A 21369-nucleotide genomic window follows, 5' to 3' on the forward strand; every position below is an offset into this window, starting at 1 on the left:
GACAAGACCCATCAGTTAGCTTAGCATAATGATCGTTAAGTTTTATTGCTATTGCTTTCTTCATGACTTATACATATTACTTTGACTGTGAGATTATGCAACTCCCAGATACCGGAGGAATACCTTGTGTGCTATCAAACGTCACAACCTAACTGGGTGATTATAAAGATGATCTACAGGTATCTCCAAAGGTGTTTGTTGGGTTGGCATAGATCAAGATTAGGATTTGTCACTCCGAGTATCGGAGAGGTATCTCTGGGCCCTCTTGGTAATGCACATCACTATAAAGCCTTGCAAATAAAGTGACTAATGAGTAAGTTGCGGGATGATGCATTACAAAACGAGTAAACAGACTTGCCAATAACGAGATTGAACTAGGTATGAGGACACCGACGATCGAATCTCGGGCAAGTAACATACCAATGACAAAGGGAATTATGTATGTTGTCATAAGGTTCGACCGATAAAGATCTTCGTAGAATATGTAGGAGCCAATATGGGCATCCGGGTTCCGCTATTGGTTATTGACCAGAGAGGTGTCTCGGTCATGTCTACATAGTTCTCGAATCCATAGGGTCTGCACGCTTAACGTTCATTGATGATATAGTACTATATGAGTTATGTATGTTGGTGACCGAATGTTGTTTGAAGTCCTGGATGAGATCACAAACATGACAAGGAGCTTTGGAATGGTTCGTAGGTAAAGATTGATATATAGGATGATATGGTTCAGCCAAGGGGTGAAGCCCACGGGGCTTTAGGTCGGTGCAAAAGGAGGTTTGCGGAGGCCAGGGGGCCAAACGCCGGAGGCCCATGGCGTCTAGGCCAGACGCCAAGGACCGTGGCGTCTGGTCCTGGAAGTCTGAGAAGAACTCTTCCTTGCGGGCAAAACTGACTTCGAGGAGGCTTTAACTCCAAGTTTCGAGCCCAGGGCTCAACTTATAAATAGAGGGCAGTTCTAGCACCTGGAACAGATCAAGAATCACCAAGCCGTGTGCCGGCAACCCCGTTCCCTCTAGTTTATCCTCCGTCATAGTTTCCGTAGTGCTTGCTGAAGCCCCGCGGAGATTGTTCTTCACCAACACCGTCACCACGCCATCGTGCAGCCGGAACTCATCTACTACTTGGCCCATCTTGCTGGATCAAGAAGGCGAGGATGTCATCGAGATGAACATGTGCCGAACATGGAGGTGCCTCACATTCGGTACTTGATCGGGACGGATCGTGAAGGTGTATGACTACATCAACCGCGTTGATAAACGCTTCCACTTTATGATCTTCAAGGGTATGAAGATGCTCTCCCTCTCTCATTCCTATGCATCTCCTAGATAGATCTTGCATGATCGTAGGAAATTTTTGAAATACTGCATTCCCAAACAGTAGCATCCAAGCCAGGTCTATGCGTAGATAATATGCACGAGTAGAACACAAAGAGTTGTGGGCGATAGTAGTCATACTGCTTACCACCAATGTCTTACTTTGATTCGGCGGTATTGTTGGATGAAGCGGCCCAGACCGACATTATATGACCGCGTTCATGAGACTGGTTCTATCGATGTGCTTTGCACACATGTGGTTGGCGGGTGACTGTTTCTCCAACTTTAGTTGAATCGAGTTTGACTATGGCCGGTCCTTGTTGAAGGTTAAAACAACACACTTGATGGAAAAATCGTTGTGGTTTTGATGCATAGGTAAGAACGTTTCTTGCTAGAAACCCATAGCAGCCACGTAAAACTTGCAACAACAAAGTAGAGGACGTCTAACAAGTTTTTGCAGGGCATGTTGTGATGTGATATGGTCAAGACATGATGAGATATAAATTGTTGTATGAGATGATCATGTTTTGTAAAAGTTATTGGCAACTGGCAGGAGCCTTATGGTTGCCGCTTTATTGTATGAAATGCAATCACCATGTAATTGCTTTACTTTATCACTAAGCTGTAGCGATAGTTGTAGAAGCAATAGTTGGCGAGATGACAACGATGCTATAATGGAGATGAAGGTGTCAAGCCGGTGATGATGCACTGGTGCACGTCGGTCCTAAACAAACGGGTTTTAACCCCTTTTCGCGATGGCATATGGAACCGTCTCCAAGTGAGTGTGGGCGATAGGGGGTCCTTCCCACACGAGCCAGAAATCGTCGGGGATAGGGAGCCTTGATGCATACAGTTGTCCCTATATAACTATTTCCGATATCTCGAATATCCCAAACACTTCATCCTTGCTACTCGTTTGTGCTCGCATTGCCATCGCAGTCAGAGTTTTGTGGTTCTGCCTAAAACCAGGCAGATTCTAGGCATGGGAGCTTTCCAGGAAGATTCTAGGTAGATTCCATGCATGGGAGATTTACGATGCCTGGCACATCACAAACAATTCATGATTATAAACCGTGTACGATAGGTAGACAATCACACACATTTAATTTTCCGGCACCGTATGTGATAGTGTCTGACATCACACACGCTTTGTGAATGGCAACTGTGTGCATGCTTGCACACGTTTCTTCTCTGTGAACTGTCTCAGATTATGGTGTATATCGCAAACGTTTGTGTTTTACCAACCGTGTGTGCCGTAATGACATGCACAACGTAATTTCACCGTAATTTAATTGCTGCTATTTAAAATTGTACCTAATTTAAACCTGGAAGTAGGCTATAGCTTTATTCATATCCATCAGGTTCAAACAACCAATGCATTATTCGATTCACAGGTACATATGTTTAAGAATTACAGAAGCACCAAATAAAGAATGATGTACCAGGGTTCTATACTTGTACTATTACAGATGGTAAAGAAAGAGGCAATAGACATTCCAGTTGCTGAACAAGGAGAAGCGGAATGGCCCTATTGTGCTCTCCTGGATGCAGAAGGCATGCATGACTCTAGTCCAACCCCTTGTGATGGACAACCGCCAATCATGTAGTTTGAGAGGTAATCTTGAGTAAACTGCTTCAGATTGCACTCCAAAAGAAAAAAGATTCAGATAGTGTCATCTAACACAACTCATTACGGGCAGTAAAAAGAAGGCTATAGGGTTCTTACTTACGATCCTACAGTTCACTATTGTCTTGCATAAAGTGTAAACAAATAGTTCGATTGACATCTTTTGACCCATTTTAGTAACAATCTTTATCAGTTTCCTCACTTGATGCTGGTTCATGAATATCTCATTGCCCCATGCGCAGAAAGGGTCGAAGTGTGGATCTTTGGCAATGATATATGTACCTAAAAGCACCAAGTTAATATTAGAAGCTAAACAACAATTGAAAAATGATGTAGTACAACATTCCATCCATCCCATTATATAAGATTTTATTACATGTATATCTAGACATCATCAGAACATTAAGGTAACACTCTTCCTTGTTGCTATGTAGCCTGGGATTGCATATTTAGTCATTCAGTACAATGCATGTTGCTAAACAACAATTGAAAAACAAAAATGCATGTTAACTGCAATATCCTTAACAACAACCAAATATCATAATTTATAGTGGTATTGTTGAAACTGTTATTGATGAAATTGAACTGCACAACAAATAGTTGCACATATAGAGCATCACATTGTGAAGAACTGAAATCAACAAGTCATAAGGACATCTCTAGGTGATCCTTAAAAAGTTAAAGGACTAAAACCCTTAGTGGATATATATATACTCCAGCAATTTTTGGCCTTTTCTAGTCGATCCCCTAAACTTAAGGTTGTAAACTTCAATTTGATCAAGTTTAAAGCAAGTTCAACCGAAAGTAGCATGCATTCAAACATATACATAGATAGTTTTGCATAACCGAACATAAAACATAAATTTAAACTAAGCTAAACTACTTTCGGTCGAAGTAGAGGTCGAGCCAATCCTTCCTCGTCATGTACGGTGTGCCGCGAGCCAGGTCCAGGCCAGTACCGTCTTCGGGGTTGTTGGGGAAGGCTCTTCTCCACTCGTCGACATTGATCTGCTCGTCCTGGGGGACCACCTCAATGCCCTCCGTGCCGCCGCCGCCTTCGACCTCGCCATCAGAGGAGAGCGCGATAACCTCGCCGCCTTCGACCTCGTCATCGAAGGAGAGCGTGATAACCTCGCCGCCCTCCATGCCGGCAAAGATCGCCCGCTCCGCCTCCACGAGCTCCGGGTGCTGCCGGTGGAGCTCTTGCATGTAGGCCTCGTCGGTGGCCTCGGCCTCGAGACGCTCCCATGCCTCGCGGTCCTCCCACGCCATAGCCGAGCTCACCACCCCTGGCTCTGGCGGAACGAGGTGGAGCGGACGTGTGCCGAAGGCAAAATTGAGCCTAGCCACCGTGTTGTGGTAGCGGACCTGCCAGCGGTCGTACTCCATGGCCGCGAGCTTGGCCGTGTGGAAGCTACCGAGCAACCGACGGGTGTGGGTCTCTCGATCTGTAATCTCAGCGACCCACGTCCCCCACCGCCGCTGCCGGACCTCGAGGTAGGACTTCGTCGGCTGCCGAGTCCGGGGGAGGATGGGGAAGTCCTCGAACCGGAGTAGGGGCATGGCAGCGGGCGGATCGGGGACCGGCGACGATGGATCGGGCCCGCGGAGGATGATGGGGAAACCATGGCGGCCACCTCACCGGCGTCGGGCGAAAAGGCTGCGATAAACCTGTTTTTGGCCATTGGCTACTCGAGCTCCCCAACACACAGGAAGAGGTTGAGGATAGAGGCGCTGGCGATGGTGGTGACCTACCAATGGTTTTGAGGGTTGTGTGTGTCTATGTGAGCGGAGGTTGTGTTTGAGGAAATACTACGGCAACTGAAAATTTTACTAGGCGGGAGTAACAAGGCAGGGCTACTGAAAACTTGGATCAAGGGCGAGCAGATATTTTTGAGATTGCGAGGGATGCAGAGGCAGGAGTAAAATGTCGGGGCTACTAAAAATTTGAATCAAGGGACTGAAGCAGAGAGGGATGCAGAGGCGGGAGTTTTGGGGGGAGCAAGCTAGTGTGCTTGACACGCCGGCTGTGGACTGTAGCCGACGCACCTTATCGCGTAAGCCATAGGCGTACAATACACCGACGCTGCTCCAAGATGTTTTGTACTACATCTCACACGGTTGCTGATAATAAACTGTGTGCGATCTACTTGATTTTTCGTCTTGATTTGAATTACATAATGGGGTCACAGTGGCAATGGACGGTGTTTGAATTGCTAGACCTTTTATCTAGCCATTTCAGGTGCACAATTCAAAATTAAACTACATGCACATGCTCTGGTGCATACAAATTGGTTGAAAAATCAAATCTGTGTCCTTCAGTGCATGCTTAGGTCCCATGCAAGAAATGGGAATGAATTTTTCGGGGTTCGTTTGCCCTTTTTATATATTAACTGGGTTTTCTAGGCATTTTATGTGGATAATTCAAATTTGAACTACGAGCACATGCTCCAATGCACCAAAGTTGGTTGAAAAATCACATGGGTGTCCTTGGGTGAATTTCTAGCTCACATGCAAGAGATGGGAATGAATTTCAAACACCAAGGCACTGCTGATTGCCGGCAAAATGTTGAGATGCCAGGTTTTTAAATTCTAGTAAATCCAAAACTCGTCTGAAATTCATGAAACTTGGCATGCTATCATGGAGCGGCATCAACATGCCTTGGTGAAAATTTTGCCCCATTCGGGGAAGGTTTGGGTATAAGCTTCTCACAAATCAGAGCTTCTCACAACAAGCATGATAGTTTCGATAGGGAACGTACCACCTTTGGGGACGAGACGATATCCGTTGCCTCTTATTGCTTTCAAAAAATTTCTAGTGTCAACATAGAACAACAGGAGTGTTGTGTTCAATCTTGGAATTTTCCGGGGTTCGTTTGGCCTTTTTTATACATTAACTGGGTTTTCTAGGCATTTTATGTGCATAATTCAAATTTGAACTACAAGCACATGCTCCAATGCACCAAAGTTGGTTGAAAAATCACACTTGTGTCCTTAGGTGAATTTCTAGGTCCCATGCAAGAGATGGGAATGAATTTCAGACAAGCACTGTTGATTGCCGGCAAAACATTGAGATGCCTGGTTTTTAAATTCTAGTAAATCCAAAACTTGTCTGAAATTCATGAAACTTGGCATGCTATCATGGAGCAGCATCAACATGCTGTGTTAAAAAAATTGTCCCATTTGGGGCAGTTTGGGTATATGCTTCTCACAACAAGCATGATGGTTTCGGTAGGGAACACCCCACCTTTGGGGACGAAACGATATCCGTTGCCTCTTATTGCTTTCAAAAAAATTCTAGTGTCAACATAGAACAACAGGAGTGTTGTGTCAATTTTTGGGATTTTTCGGGGTTCGTTTGGACATTTTTATGCATTAACTCGGTTTTTAGGCATTTTATGTGCATAATTCAAATTTGAGCACATGCTCCAATGCACCAATGTTGGTTGAAAAATCACATGTGTGTCCTTGTGTGAATTTGTAAGTTCCATGCAAGAGATGGGAATGAAATTCAAACACCATGGCGTTCTTGATTGCGGGCAAAATGTTGAGATGCCTGGTTTTTAAATTCTAGTAAATCCAAAACTCTACTAAAATTCATGAAACTTGGCATGCTATCATGGAGCGGCACAAACATGCCGTGGTGAAAATTTTGTCCCATTTGGGGCAGGTTCGATAGGGAATGTACCACCTTTGGTGACAGGACGATATCCGTTGCCTCTTATTGCTTTCAAAAAATTTCTCGTGTCAACATAGAACAACAGGAGTGTTGTGTCAATTTTTGGGATTTTTCGGGGTTCGTTTGGACATTTTTATGCATTAACTGAGTTTTCAATCCATTTATGTGCATAATTCAAATTTGAACTACATGCACATGCTCCAGTGCATATAAATTGGTTTAAAAATCAAATCTGTGTCCTTGGGTGCATGCTTAGGTCCCATGCAAGAAATGGGAATGAATTTCAAACACTAGGGCACCATTGATTGCCCGCAAAACATTGAGATGCCTTTTTTTAAATTCTAGTAAATCCAAAACTAGTCTGAAATTCATGAAACGTGGCATGCTATCATGGAGCGGCATCAACATGCCGTGTTAAAAAATTTGTCCCATTTGGGGCAGGTTCGGGTACATGCTTCTCACAAACCAGAGCTTCTCACAACAAGCATGATGGTTTCGGTAGGGAACATCCCACCTTTGGGGACGAAACGATATCCATTGCCTCTTATTGCTTTCAAATTTTTTCTCGTGTCAACATAGAACAACAAGAGTGTTGTGTCAATTTTTGGGATTTTTCGGGGTTCGTTTGGACATTTTTATGCATTAACTGAGTTTTCAATGCATTTATGTGCATAATTCAAATTTGAACTACATGCACATGCTCCAGTGCATATAAATTGGTTGAAAAATCAAATATGTGTCCTTGGGTGCATGCTTAGGTCCCATGCAAGAAATGGTAATGAATTTCAAACACCAGTGCACCGTTGATTGCTAGCAAAACATTGAGATGCCTCGTTTTTAAATTCTAGTAAATCCAAAACTCGTCTGAAATTCATGAAACTTGGCATGCTTTCATGGAGCAGCATCAACATGCCGTGGTAAAAATTTTGTCTCGTTTGGGGCAGATTTGGGTATATGCTTCTTACAAATCAGAGCTTCTCACAACAAGCATCATGGTTTCGGTAGGGAATGTCCCACCTTTGGGGACGAAACGATATCCACTGCCTCTTATTGCTTCCAAAATTTTTCTCGTGTCAACATAGAACAAGAGGAGTGCTGTGTCGATTTTTGTGATTTTTTGGGGTTCTTTTGGACATATTTATGCATTAAGTGAGTTTTTAATGCATTTATGTGCATAATTCAAATTTGAACTACATGCACATGCTCAAGTGCATATAAATTGGTTGAAAAATCAAATTTGTGTCCTTGGGTGCATGCTTAGGTCCCATGCAATAAATGGGACTGGATTTCAAACACCAGGGCTGTTGGGGAACGTAGTAATTTCAAAATTTCCTAGGCACACGCAAGATCATGGTGATGCATAGCAACGAGAGGGGAGAGTGTTGTCCACGTACCCTCGTAGACCGAAAGCGGAAGCGTTATAACAACGCGGTTGATGTAGTCGTACGTCTTCATGGCCCGACCGATCAAGCACCGAAATTACGACACCTCCGAGTTCTAGCACACGTTCAGCTCGATGAAGATCCCCGGACTCCGATCCAGTAGAATGTCGGGGAAGAGTTCCGTCAGCACGACGACATGGTGACGATCTTGATGTTCTACCGTCATAGGGCTTCGCCTAAGCACCGCTACAATATTATCGAGGATTATGGTGGAGGGGGGCACCGCACACGGCTAAGAGATCAATGATTAATTGTTGTGTCTATGGGGTGCCCCCTGCCCCCGTATATAAAGGAGCAAGGGGGGAGGCGGCCGGCCTTGGAGGAGGGCGCGCCAAGGGGGGAGTCCTACTCCCACCGGGAGTGGGACTCCTCCTTCCCTTGTTGGAGTAGGAGAGAAGGAAAGAGGGGGAGAGGAAGAAGGAAAAGGGGGCTGCACCCCTTGTCCAATTCGGACCAGAGGGGGGGCGCGCGCCTCCTTCCTTTTGGCCTCTCTCCTCTATTCCCGTATGGCCCAATAAGGCCCATATACTCCCCGGCGAATTCCCGTAACTCTCCGGTACTCCGAAAAATACCCGAATCACTCGGAACCTTTCCGATGTCCGAATATAGTCGTCCAATATATCAATATTTACGTCTCGACCATTTCAAGACTCCTCGTCATGTCCCCGATCTCATCCGGGACTCCGAACTCCTTCGGTACATCAAAACTCATAAACTCATAATATAACTGTCATCGAAACCTTAAGCGTGCGGACCCTACGGGTTCGAGAACAATGTAGACATGACCGAGACACGTCTCCGGTCAATAACTAATAGCGGAACCTGGATGCTCATATTGGCTCCCACATATTCTACAAAGATCTTTATCGGTCAAACTGCATAACAACATGCGTTGTTCCCTTTGTCATCGGTATGTTACTTGCCCGAGATTCGATCGTCGGTATCTCAATACCTAGTTCAATCACGTTGCCGGAAAGTCTCTTTACTCGTTCCGTAACACATCATACCACAACTAAGTCATTATTTGCAATGCTTGCAAGGCTTATAGTGATGTGCATTACTGAGTGGGCCCAGAGATACCTCTCTGACAATCGGAGTGACAAATCCTAATCTCGAAATACGCCAACCCAACAAGTACCTTCGGAGACACTTGTAGAGCACCTTTATAATCACTCAGTTATGTTGTGACGTTTGGTAGCACACAAAGTGTTCCTCCGGTAAATGGGAGTTGCATAATCTCGTAGTCATAGGAACATGTATAAGTCATGAAGAAAGCAATAGCAACAAACTAAATGATCAAGTGTTATGCTAACGGAATGGGTCAAGTCAATCACATCATTCTCCTAATGATGTGATCCCGTTAATCAAATGACAAATCTTTGTCTATGGCTAGAAAACATAACCATCTTTGATCAATGAGGTAGTCAAGTAGAGGCATACAAGTGACACTCTATTTGTCTATGTATTCACACATGTATCATGTTTCCGGTTAATACAATTCTAGCATGAATAATAAACATTTATCATGATATAAGGAAATAAATAATAACTTTATTATTGCCTCTAGGGCATATTTCCTTCAAGGGCACCATTGATTGCCGACATTACATTGAGATGCATGGTTTTTAAATTCTAGTAAATCCAAAACTCGTCTGAAATTCATGAAACTTGGCATGCTATCATGGAATGGCGCCCAGCATGATGTGATGTTTTTCATGTCCATTTTGAGAGAAGGGACACTCAAATAATGACAGCCAACAAAGGCATTTTGAATAAAATAGTTTCCACTTAATATCTCAAACGTTTGTATAATTCAAAACGTGTGCGTTCTGTTAACCATTCACGTGACACCACGTGTCTTCGTTTTAATGGCTGTAGGTGGTGCTGTGCGGACAACTGCTTGACCTTGACTAAATGGGAGGAGTGCCAGTGCAGTCCGGTGCGCAGGCTCACCGAGAGACGTGCAAGCTGTTCTCCAATGCGCAGGCTCACCGGGAAGCGTGCGAGCTTTACGCTGCACAGGCTCACTGGGAAGCGAGCCCTTTGACTTCCATGGCCACCCGCCTTCCTCTCCATTAATGGCGCCCAAGCTGCTGTTTAATACGAGCGGCCTTACTGTTCACCTCCCATTCACCTCCCCCCGGAGACCTCCACCGCCATGGCGCAGAATGATCATCTGCCACTAGTCTTCAAGTTTGGTGAAGTCGATTCTGAGCCGGAGGAGATATAAAATAAGGAGGAATGGGGCCTCATGGACATGGCCCAGAACGAGCTGGCCGCGGCGGTTGCTGCCCCCGTTCCCATCCCAGCTCCCATCCACACGCCCACGCCAACGACCATCCCCGTAGCATTGACGGGCTGGTCGCCGAGCACTATCGCTGAGCTGGAAGCCGCAGGCGTTAGTGAGGTCTCCACAGACCCACGCGAGCTCGTGTACATGCCAGCACCAGCGCTCGTGCCCGTGCGCGCCCCTCCACCCATCATGCCGCCGGCCCTCATGCGTTTGGCTGCATCCACCGCGCCCATGCGCACCCCTCCACCCACCACGGCGCCGGTCCCCATGCGTTTGGCTGCACCCGCCGCGCCCGTGCCCGTGCGCGCCCCCTCAGCGGCATGGGACGCTGCCGTCCACCAATACCTCTCAGCGGCGCCCAATGCCGTCCTCCCTCGCCCCGCCCGTCGATCGCGCGATGACATGATGTTTGATTTACAAGTGAAGAACATTTTGTGCTGCCTTGAAGATTTCAACAACGGCGTCCCGGAGGACGACAACGAGAACGACGGTGCGGCACGCCGCCTCCGCCGCCGCCTGAAATAGTTTTTTCGGGTTTAATACTATATCTCGAATTCTCGATCATATGAATATAAATTCGCAGTGTGACTGAATAAAAGATATGGTTCGAACGAACTTGCGTTTTTCTCTCTTAATGTATAGACTTATCAAACAATTTTCTTTTGCATGAAACGTCAACGGTTTTTAAATATAAAACACTCGTCGCAAACGTTTTAGTTAGAACACCCATATGCAAACCGACAGCTTCCCCAGGAAGCCAAGGGAAAATGTGTCGAGTAGGATTTCTGCATCCCTTCAACGCAAACGGTTGTTTTGCATGACCCGTGTGCAACCACGTACAAACAATTGGGTAAGATTTGCATATCTGTCATTTTGGGTATGTTGCCATTTCTCAAACTGGAAAGATTGACATTTGTTTATCTAGTAACATTGCCATTTGTCAACCTTGTAACACTGCGATTTGTCAAAACATGAATCTACAAATCACTAGCACTATCTATTTTTTGCAACTAAAATCACTAGCACTGTTCATATGGACACCACTAGCAGGCGTGAGTTCATGGACGCATATGCAAATGTACCATTGATTACATACAAGTCATCAACCCACAACGACAATGAGGATACACGTTGGATTATAGATCATTTCCAACAAAACATTCTAGTAAAGTTTTTCTCACACAACAAATAACAAAGCAATGAAATGAACTTCAGCTCAACCACTCGTCGATGTTGGAAACGCTTGCTTTGAACCAGAAGTGATTCTCTGGGAAGGGCCAGCTACTGTCAATGTCGAGACCAACGCATGACTGATCATCCAGGCTGAAGCGTCCTATTTCAATACCCATATTGGGACGGTAGGGAAGCATAGTAATGTCCGAGGTATAGATACAATTGCTTCTCATAAATGGTAGTAACGTTGTGTCAACAACAGCTAGATCGCCTTCCACCATCATTGGATAGTTTTGTCCAAGGAAGAGCGAGTTTCCTCCAAGACTTTCAATACTGAACCAGGGAGAAGGTGTTGGCGCTAGTGTAACACCCACGTGTCGGGGCACGACTTAGAGGCACAACCGCATGGTAGGCATGTCGCAAGAGGGGTAATCTTTACACATCCCATGTACTGAATAAGAAAGGGATAAAGAGTTGTCTTACAATCGCCACTTCACACAATACATAAATATATCATACATCATCCAGAATACAATCAAGGTCCGACTACGGAACCAAATAAAAGAAAGACAACCCCAAATGCTAGATCCCCGATCGTCCCAACTGGGCTCCTCTACCGATCATCCGGAAAAGAAACATAGTAACGGCCCGAATCCTCGTCGAACTCCCACTTGAGTTCGGTAGCGTCCCCTGCACTAGCATCATCGGCACCTGCATCTGTTTGGAAGTATCTATGAGTCACGGGGACACAACAATCTCACACCCCCTAGATCAAGACTATTTAAGCTTAAGGTAGGAAAGGGGTAGTGAGGTGGAGCTGCAGCAAGCACTAGCATATATGGTGGCTAACATACGCAAATAGGAGCGAGAAGAGAAGCAAAGCACGGTCGAGAAGCTAATAGTGATCAAGAAGTGATTCTGAAGCTACTTACGTTCAAGCATAACACGAGACTGTGTTCTCTTCCTAGACTCCGCCGAAAAGAGACCATCACGGCTACACACGCAGTTGATTCATTTTAATTAAGTTAAGTGTCAAGTTCTCTACAACCGGGTATTAACAAATTCCCGTCTGCCCATAACCGCGGGCACAACTTTCGAAAGTTCAAAACCTTGCAGGGATGTCCCAACTTAGCCCATCACAAGCTCTCACGGTCAACGAAGGATATTCCTTCTCCCAGGATGACCCGATCAGACTCGGAATCCCGGTTACAAGACATTTCAACAATGGTAAAACAAGTCCAGCAAAGCTGCCCGAATGTGCCGACAAATCCCGATAGGAGCTGCACATATCTCGTTCTCAGGGTGTCGGGGGGATGGATCCCGGGTATGCAACGGAACCCGGATCCTCTTCAAAATACAACGGGGTTAGCACCGCCCCTCAATACCGGCACGCGCTTGGCCGAGTCGCTCGACCCGGCCAAGCCCCGCAAGCCGGCCAGACTAGTCGATCCGGCAAGACACGTCGACTCGGCCCCAACGACTAGCGCAAGACAGCCGAACCCGCCACGACCAAAGCCTCGTCGACAAGCCAGCGCCACTCGTGGCGTGCTACACAATCCAGCCACGGGTCAACTCCCGTCCCATCCAGGCCGTATGATGGGGACGAGTCTTCAATAAACGATGACCGAGGCAACAGTGCCCTGCCCATGCCTTTGGTCAGCAGGAACGTGGCAATAGTGCCCCTCACCTACCTGCTGACTAGGGCCGGCGTGGCTACAGTGCCCCCGCCCTCACCGCTGAAACAGCAAGCGGCAACCTAACTCGGCCACACCCTGACGATCGACAAGACGGCGCACAGTCCCCCTAGGCATGCGGGGCCGCACCTAGGGGAACCCGGCGAACCACAAGCCCTCAGCGGGACCTAGCCCGGGTCCTCGGACACCGACAATATGGACCCACTGACTTGTAACATTACCATTGTACCCCGGGGGGTTGGACTATAAAACCCCCCGGGAGCCCACGATCATACGGGGGGCGAGCGAGAGGGCAAGCAGAAAACACATACGAGAGAAAAGTAAGTAAGCATAGGACTTGCCACAAAACAACAACACCGGAGAGAAGGAAAAGCCCAAGCCTTGGCCAGCTTCCTTCCTCCTCCATACAGCTCCAGGAGCAACATTGTACTATCGATCATCCAACTACACTCGGCAGGACTAGGGGTATTATCTCTCCGGAGAGCCCCGAACCTGGGTATGTCCGGCGTCCCGCGCCCGCTCATGCCAACCTTGCCTCTGGAGTCCAGCAACGCCCTTGAGCCTCCTCCTCTCTTTAGCCATCCCTTGGCATCTGCCATGCTCCCACCACGATAGTTGGCCCTTACCGTGGGGCAACTCGAGGAGCTGGCCGGGAGCATGCTTCAGACGAGGCACTTCTCCTACACCGACGAGTCCGTCGCGCTGGCGGACGATGTTGTCGGCGCGCTTGCCGCCTCCTTCGCCGCGCTGCACATCTCCGATGCGTTCGCGGCCGACGAGTACCCCAGCAAGGTGCTTAGCTACTCCGACTCTCCCCTTTCCCTCGGCGGCGGCGTTTCCGCCAGGGCAATGGACGTCCATGTGGAGGTCTTCGTCACCGGAGACAGCGCCTCCTCCTCGTCGAGAAAGACGAGGAAGGCTGCCGAAGCCAGGGCCGCAACGGAACGGATCGAGCCGTCCGATCCGTTGCGCGCCGCGATGCAGAGCGTCCGCATCCCCATCGGCACCGACGTCGACGCCACCAATGTCACTGAGGCCCGAACCCAGCTCGAGGAAAGGCGCCAGCAGATGCTGGACCTGTCCGATATGCTCGCCGCCACTCAGCGTCGCCTGGACGCCGCTCAGCTGGAGCGCGATGCCGCCTAGAGATTCACGCCTGCCGCGGCCGAGCCAAGCCAGGTTGCCGATGTGCATGCCCGGGGAGGAGCGATCGGCAGGGCCTTTGGCGCCGTCCCAACCGTCTATGAGACCCCAGCGAAGAACATGCGCGCTGCCCAGGCAGCCGCAGCTCGCCTGGACCAGCTCGTGGGTGAGGAGCTGAAAGAGCGCATCGGGCGGATGCGCGAACTCCTCCACGCCGCCAACACCCAGCAGGACCGCCTCAACCAGCTCGCCAAGCCGGCGGGATCCGGCTTCGCCCGCCTTGGCGGGCCCGGCGAACTTCTGCACATCGCTTCCTTGCCACCCGGCGAGGCGCACTTCGACCAAGCCCGGACTCGGCGCGACACGGCCGCTACAGCCACCGGCGGATTGGGTGATGAGCCCGTCCTAGAGATCCAGCGTGGACCCGGCCAGCATGGCTGGCGTCCGGCTCCAACCGACCAGGCCCCCCGTGGCCTGGCCGCAAGTCGACTCGGCCCACGCGCCATCGACGAGGCCGACGGTCGCCACCGCCTCGATCAGCTCGCTCGCTCCCTGGAGGTGGAGGAGAGCGGCGCTATCGGGCCGGCGTGCTTCGGCCTGCGCATCCGAGAGGAGCCCTTCCCCAAAGGATTCATGCTCCCCCGCGACACCCCAAGTACAACGGGACGGTGAAGCCAGAAGACTGGCTTACCGACTACACCACGACCATTGGCATCACCGGTGCCAATCGTCATCTCGCCGTGCGCTACGCACCGCTCATGCTCCAAGGGTCGGCCCGCACGTGGTTGAACAGCCTGCCGATGGGCAGCATCAACACGTGGGTGGTCTTCGAGGAAGCCTTCGTTTGTAACTTCACGGGGACCTACAAGCGACCTGGCCGCCCTAGCCAGCTCGCCATGTGCGTGCAAGGGCCTGCGAAGACCGGTCGCGAGTACCTCACATGCTGGACCGAGCTCCGGAACAGCTGCGAGGGCGTCCATGAAGTCCAGGGGATCCAGTACTTCATCAACGGATGCTGAGACACGACCCTCCTCAAGCACAAGCTCTTACGCTCCGAGCCGGCCACCATGGCCGCGCTCATGGTGACGGCGGACAAGTACGCCAACGCCGACTCCCCCATCAAGATCCAGGTGGCGCTGGATGAAGCCGGCAAGGTGAAGCTGGTTCCCCCTCTGAAGCCGGCCGGCGAAAGCAGCCGACAGCAGCATCACCAGAACAACAAGCGCAAGGCCGACCAGCTGGCGCTGCATCACGACAACCGGCTCGTCGCGGCTACCGAGCCCGCGATGGACCCGGCGGCGAAGCGCCGGCAACCCGCCATGAGCTTCGAGCAGATGCTCGACGCCCCGTTTAAGAACCACAGTGGTGCAAGACCCTCCACACACACGCTTCGGCAGTGCGCCATCACCAAGCGCATCATGAGGGGTGACGTCCCGCCCCCTCCACCGCCGCCTCTAGCTGGCGGCGCGATGCGCGACGACGCCTACCCGGACCAGAATGCGGCCTACATTGTCTTCACCAGCCTCGGTGACGACAAGCACAGCGAGCGCCTCCTTCGGTAGGAGGTGAACACCCTCGTCCCGGCCAAGCCGGAGTTCATGCATTGCTCGGATCGCCCGATCACCTGGACCCGGGAGGATCACCCGGTAGTCATGCCGAGTCCGGGTGGTTACGCCCTCGTCCTCAACCCCACCATCATCGCACGACGCACATGCAAGTTCTCCCGAGTCCTCATCGACGGCGGCAGCAGCATCAACATCCTCTACCGCGACACGATGACCAAGCTCGGCCTCAAGGCCGAGGACCTGGAGCCGACCCGAATGATCTTCCATGGCATCGTGCCCGGCCTCTCCTACTCCCCCATTGGCCAGGTCCGGCTAGATGTCCTGTTCGGTGACAGCAGCCACTTCTGGCGTGAACCGATCTGGTTCGAGGTGGTGGACCTGTCCAGCACGTATCACGAGTTGCTGGACCGGCCCGCGCTCGCCAAGTTCATGGCGGTTCCCCACTACGTGTACCTGAAGATGAAGATGCCGGGTGCCAAGGGCCTCATCACCATCACCGGCGATTACCGCAAGTCCCTGGAGTGTGCCCGAGACGGCGCCAAGTTGGCCGAGTCGCTGGTCATTGCCGAGGAGCGGCGCCAGCTCGACCGGATCGTCGCCTGGCAGGCGAGGCCTCCGCCGCGTCGATCCCGACCTCGGACCCGGCCAACGAGGCCACCTTCAAGCCCTCCAAGGAGACCAAGAAAGTGAAGCACAACCCAGAAGAACCCAGCTGCAGCAAGTACGTTGTCATAGGCGCCCACCTCGATAGTAAATAGGAAGGCGAGCTCGTCGACTTCCTCCATGAGAATCGGGGTATCTTCGCATGGACCCCCAAGGACATGACGGGTATCCCGAGGAAGTACGCCGAGCACAAACTTCACGTCCGCAAGGACGCCAAGCCTGTCCGTCAACCCCTACGATGATTTTCCAAAGAGAAGAGAAGAACCATTGGTGAAGAGGTCGCCAAGATTTTGGCGGCCGGCTTCATAATGGAAGTGTTTCACCCCAAGTGGCTGGCCAATGCAGTCCTCGTCCTGAAGAAGAACAAGACCTGGCGCATGTGTATCGACTACACCGGCCTCAACAAGGCCTGTCCCAAGGATCCGTTCGCCCTCCCGCAGATCGACCAAGTCATCAACTCGACCGCCGGGTGTGAGCTCCTGTCCTTCCTAGACGCTTACTCCGGCTACCACCAGATCAAGCTGGACCCGGCTGACGCCCTGAAGACGTCCTTCATCACGCCCTTTGGGGCGTATTGCTACATCACCATGTCGTTCGGGTTGAAGAACGCCGATGCCACCTTCCAGCGTTGCATGAAGAAATGCCTGCTGCCGCAACTCGGCCGCAATATCCATGTATACGTGGACGACATCGTGGTGAAGACCAAGAAGCACCTCACGCTCCTCGACGATTTGAAGGAAACATTCGCCAACCTCCGCGAATACAAGGTCAAGCTTAACCCGGAAAAATGCGTCTTCGGCATCCCGACCGGAAAGCTACCCGGCTTCCTCGTCTCGGGACGCGGCATTGAGGCGAACCCGGAGAAGATCAAGGCCATCGAGTGCATGCGCAAGCCAGCTCGGCTGTGCGATGTCCAGAAGTTCACCGGATGCTTGGCCTCGGGCAGCCGGTTTCTAAGCCGGCTGGGCGAGAGGGCCTTGCCCTTGTACCAGCTGATGAAGAAGACGAGCCCATTCGAATGGAATGGCAAGGCAGACGAGGCCTTCCAAGACCTCAAGCGCATGCTCTCCACCGCACCAGTCCTAGCCACGCCGACCGACAAGGAGCCGCTGTTGCTCTACATAGTCGTGACCTCGCGGGCAGTTAGCACGGTGCTGGTGGTCGAGCGACCAGAGAAGGGCAAGATCCAAGCCGTGCAGCGCCCAGTCTACTACCTAAGCGAGGTGCTCTCCAAGCAGAACTACCCGCACTACCAGAAGATGTGTTACGGCGTGTACTTCACCACTAAGAAGCTGAAGCAGTACTTGCAAGAGCACGTTGTCACCGTGGTCAGCATGGCGCCTATCGGAGAAATCATCGGGTGTCGTGATGCCTCTGGCCGGGTTGCCAGGTGGGCGATCCAGCTAGCCGGCCACACCACCCTCTATGAGCCCCGCACCGCGATCAAGTCGGAAGCCCTGGCCGATTTCCTCGTCGACTGGACCGAGACCCACTACTTGCCGCCGCCTCCCGACTCGACGCATTGGCGCATGCACTTGGACGGGTCCAAGATGCGACTTGGCTTGGGGACCGGCATCGTACTGTCGTCCCCAAAGGGCGACCGGCTCCGCTACACACTCCAGATCCACTTCGTCGCCTCCAACAATGTCGCTGAGTACGAAGCCCTTGTGAACGGCCCCCGGCTTGCCAAGGAACTCGGCATCCGACGCATCCTGTGCTACGGCGACTCGGACCTGGTGGTGCAGTAGTGCTCCGGTGAATGGGACGCCCGCGACTCCAACATGGCAAGCTACCGCTTCCTCGTCCAGAAGCTATCCGGATCCTTCGAGGGCTGCGAGTTCCTCCACGTCTCGCACGCGGAGAACGAAGCAGCCGACACGCTCGCCAAGATCGCATCGTCACGACAAGCCATCCCGTCCAGCGTCTCCCTCGAGCACCTGCGCAAGCCGTCCGTCAAGCCATCACCGGACTCTGAGTCCATCCACGTTCCAGACGACCCGGCCGCACCTCAACCCGGCCCGGGGACTACTGAACCCGGCCCAGGGGCTGCTCAGCTCGACCCGGCCACCATCGTCCCGGACCCGGCCGTCACCATCCCCGACCCAGGGGCTGCTCAACCCGGCTCGGGGGCTGCCGACTCGGAACCCACCCTAGTGGCCGTCTTCGCCGTGGTCATGGCTCCATCTTGGGCCCTCCCAATATCAGAATATTTGGAGAACGGGGTTCTCCCCATGGACGAGACCGAAGCTCGGCAAGTGCAGCGCAGGGCATCCGCCTACAACATCATCAACAACGAGCTCGTCAAGCGCAGCTCCACCGGCGTGTTCCAGCGCTGCGTCGAGCAGGAACGGGGCATCGACATCCTCCTCGACATACACCAAGGCGAGTGCGGGCACCACGCCTCATCACGATCCCTAGTGGCCAAGGCGTTCCGCCATGGTTTCTACTGGCCCACGGCCCTCCAAGATGCCGAGTCGCTTGTCCTCAAGTGTGAGGGATGCCAGCGCTTCAGCAAACACAACCACCAGCCGGTGTCAGCACTCCGTACCATACCGATCGCCTGGCCCTTCGTGGTCTGGGGACTCGACATGGTGGGACCCTTCAAAACCGCTCGAGGCGGCATGACGCACTTGCTGGTAGCAGTGGACAAATTCACCAAGTGGATCGAGGCAAGACCAATCAAGAAACTGGACGGGCCAACAGTTGCCCGGTTCATCAAGGACATAGCGGTGCGCTACGGCATGCCGGACAGCATCATCACCGACAACGGCACCAACTAAGCTCGAGCATCCGCCTCGACCTGGCCTCCTTTGCACATCCACAGTCCAACGGGCAGGTCGAGCGGGCCAATGGACTCATCCTTTCCGACATCAAGCCGCGACTCATCGAGCCACTCATCCGCTCACCCGGCAGCTGGCTTGACGAGTTGCCAGCCGTTCTATGGAGTCTACGCACCACGCTGAATCGGTCGACCGGGTTCACCCCGTTCTTCCTCCTCTACGGAGCCGAAGCCGTCATCCCGACCGACGTCGAGTTTGACTCACCGCGCATCACGATGTACACCGAAACCAAAGCTAGAGAAGCCCACGAAGATGGCGTCGACCTGCTCGAAGAAGCATGCCTCTTGGCGCTCAGTCGCTCGACCATCTACCAGCAAGGCCTGAGGCACTACCACAACAAGAAGATCAAGCCCCTCGCATTCCGCGAGGGCGACCTCGTCCTCCGAATCATCCAAGAGTAGGCAGGCCAGCACAAGCTGTCCCCTCCATGGAAGGGCCCATTCATCGTGAGCTGGGCCTTGCGCGACCGCAACGCCTACTACCTCATCGACGCACGCAAGTCAAGGAAGTGCAAGAAGGACACCGCCGGTGAAGAAACAACCCGGCCATGGAACGCGGGACTCCTCCGCCCGTTTTACAATTAGCCGCACGAGCGTATGTATCGTCGCCTTTTGTAAAGGCATGAAACCATGGGGTCCCCGAATGAGACTCGGGGTCTGCCTTTTGTCGACCAATTTATTGTGTCCCTATTTTCTTGCATCAGTATACCACTGAACCAGGTCACCGGCCCGACTCGCTCAACCCAGGGGCTGGGGGGCTGGCCGGCTCGGTCGCCACCCCGCCGCCTTACTTTGGTGATTCCTGATAAAGTTAGGATGCCGCGGTCCCCCACTTCGCCCTAAAGCCACAGATCCAGCTTTGGCTGTCGGCTAGCAAGCACAACGGGCCAAAGCTCCTTTACGCTTCATACACCAGGTCAAAGGCTGCCGGGTCGATCAACCCGGCCCACCATTCATCAAATGAACAGCCGCACGACCGGCTGCTCGCCAACCGGCTTCGCCGGATTGCCGCCAGCCGGCCCAGTGGGTGTTTCGCTCGCGCTCAATGTTTCGAGGGACCCAAGTCCTGCGTGCTCCTCTGAAAGAACCGAACTCCTTGTCACGGACCGGAGCCTCGGCCGTCTGATTCGCGCAGGGGGGGGGGAGGTTTGAGAAAAGAAAAACGCATGAAATCGGTCCAAAAAACGGAAGGAAAAAAGCAAAAGCACCCACGACATCTACACAAGTATTTAAGAAAAGGCCCATGGCCTGAGTTCATTACACCTAAAACCCCCAGTGGGTGGGTGGACCTGCTATTTAACAGATTTTACACAAAGTATCTCAGGCATCTCCAGCGCCGCGTCGCGACGTCGACGGCTCTCCGCTAGCGGCCTCCGGGACCAGCAAGGCACCGGTGTCCTCCTCAGCACCTGCGTCGCGGTAGATGCCCGTCTCCTCCGAGCTCCCCTCCGGATCGTGGAGGAGCAAGCTGTAGTCGTCGCCATCCACGGCCCTGCCGTCTTCCGTCCGCTCTGGATGGAAGTTGTCGTGGAAGGTGAACTCGGCGATGTAGCTGGCCCGAGAAGCGATCCAGCCGGCTTGCTCCTGCAAGAGCTGCTCCGAACCGGCCCGCTGGCCCATCGACGCGTCCAGCTGCAGGTCCGAATGCCAGGACAGCGCGAACCGGAGCGCCATCTCAGCACCAGCACGAGCGGCAAAGACGCGCCACTCGCCAAGCCGGTTCGGCCCCATCTCCAACCAACGCGCCAGGCGCGAGAAGCTGCTCGATTGGACGGAGTCCGGCCATAGGGCCGCCGTCATTGCGGTGCCTGCCTAGGAAAACCACCCCATCCGCGTTCCCAGGACCTGCAGGCGGGCCTCAACAGCGGCGATGATCTCTGGGAAGGTCCAGGCCAGCCACGGATCCGTCCTGGACCCAACGACGTCGATCGGGTC

At 52.0% G+C, this 21369-nt stretch overlaps 1 protein-coding gene across 1 annotated transcript; it reads left to right on the forward strand.

The window, feature by feature from the left end:
* The first annotated feature begins 18376 nt into the window (after positions 1–18376).
* On the forward strand, positions 18377–19375 carry LOC147960064 (uncharacterized). The gene has a single exon (XM_087533116.1). The coding sequence runs from the start codon at positions 18377–18379 to the stop codon at positions 19373–19375; it is 999 nt and encodes a 332-aa protein (XP_087389242.1).
* Positions 19376–21369: the final 1994 nt, after the last annotated feature.

The sequence above is a fragment of the Triticum urartu genome, chromosome 7A, assembly GCF_056163025.1.
Source record: "Triticum urartu cultivar PI428250 chromosome 7A, HENAU_Tu73, whole genome shotgun sequence".
In the NCBI taxonomy this organism is placed as follows: domain Eukaryota; kingdom Viridiplantae; phylum Streptophyta; class Magnoliopsida; order Poales; family Poaceae; genus Triticum; species Triticum urartu.

Coding starts and splice junctions, on each gene's coding strand:
- LOC147960064 (XM_087533116.1), top strand. CDS start 18,377: ATGGCAAGCTACCGCTTCCTCGTCCAGAAGCTATCCGGATCCTTCGAG.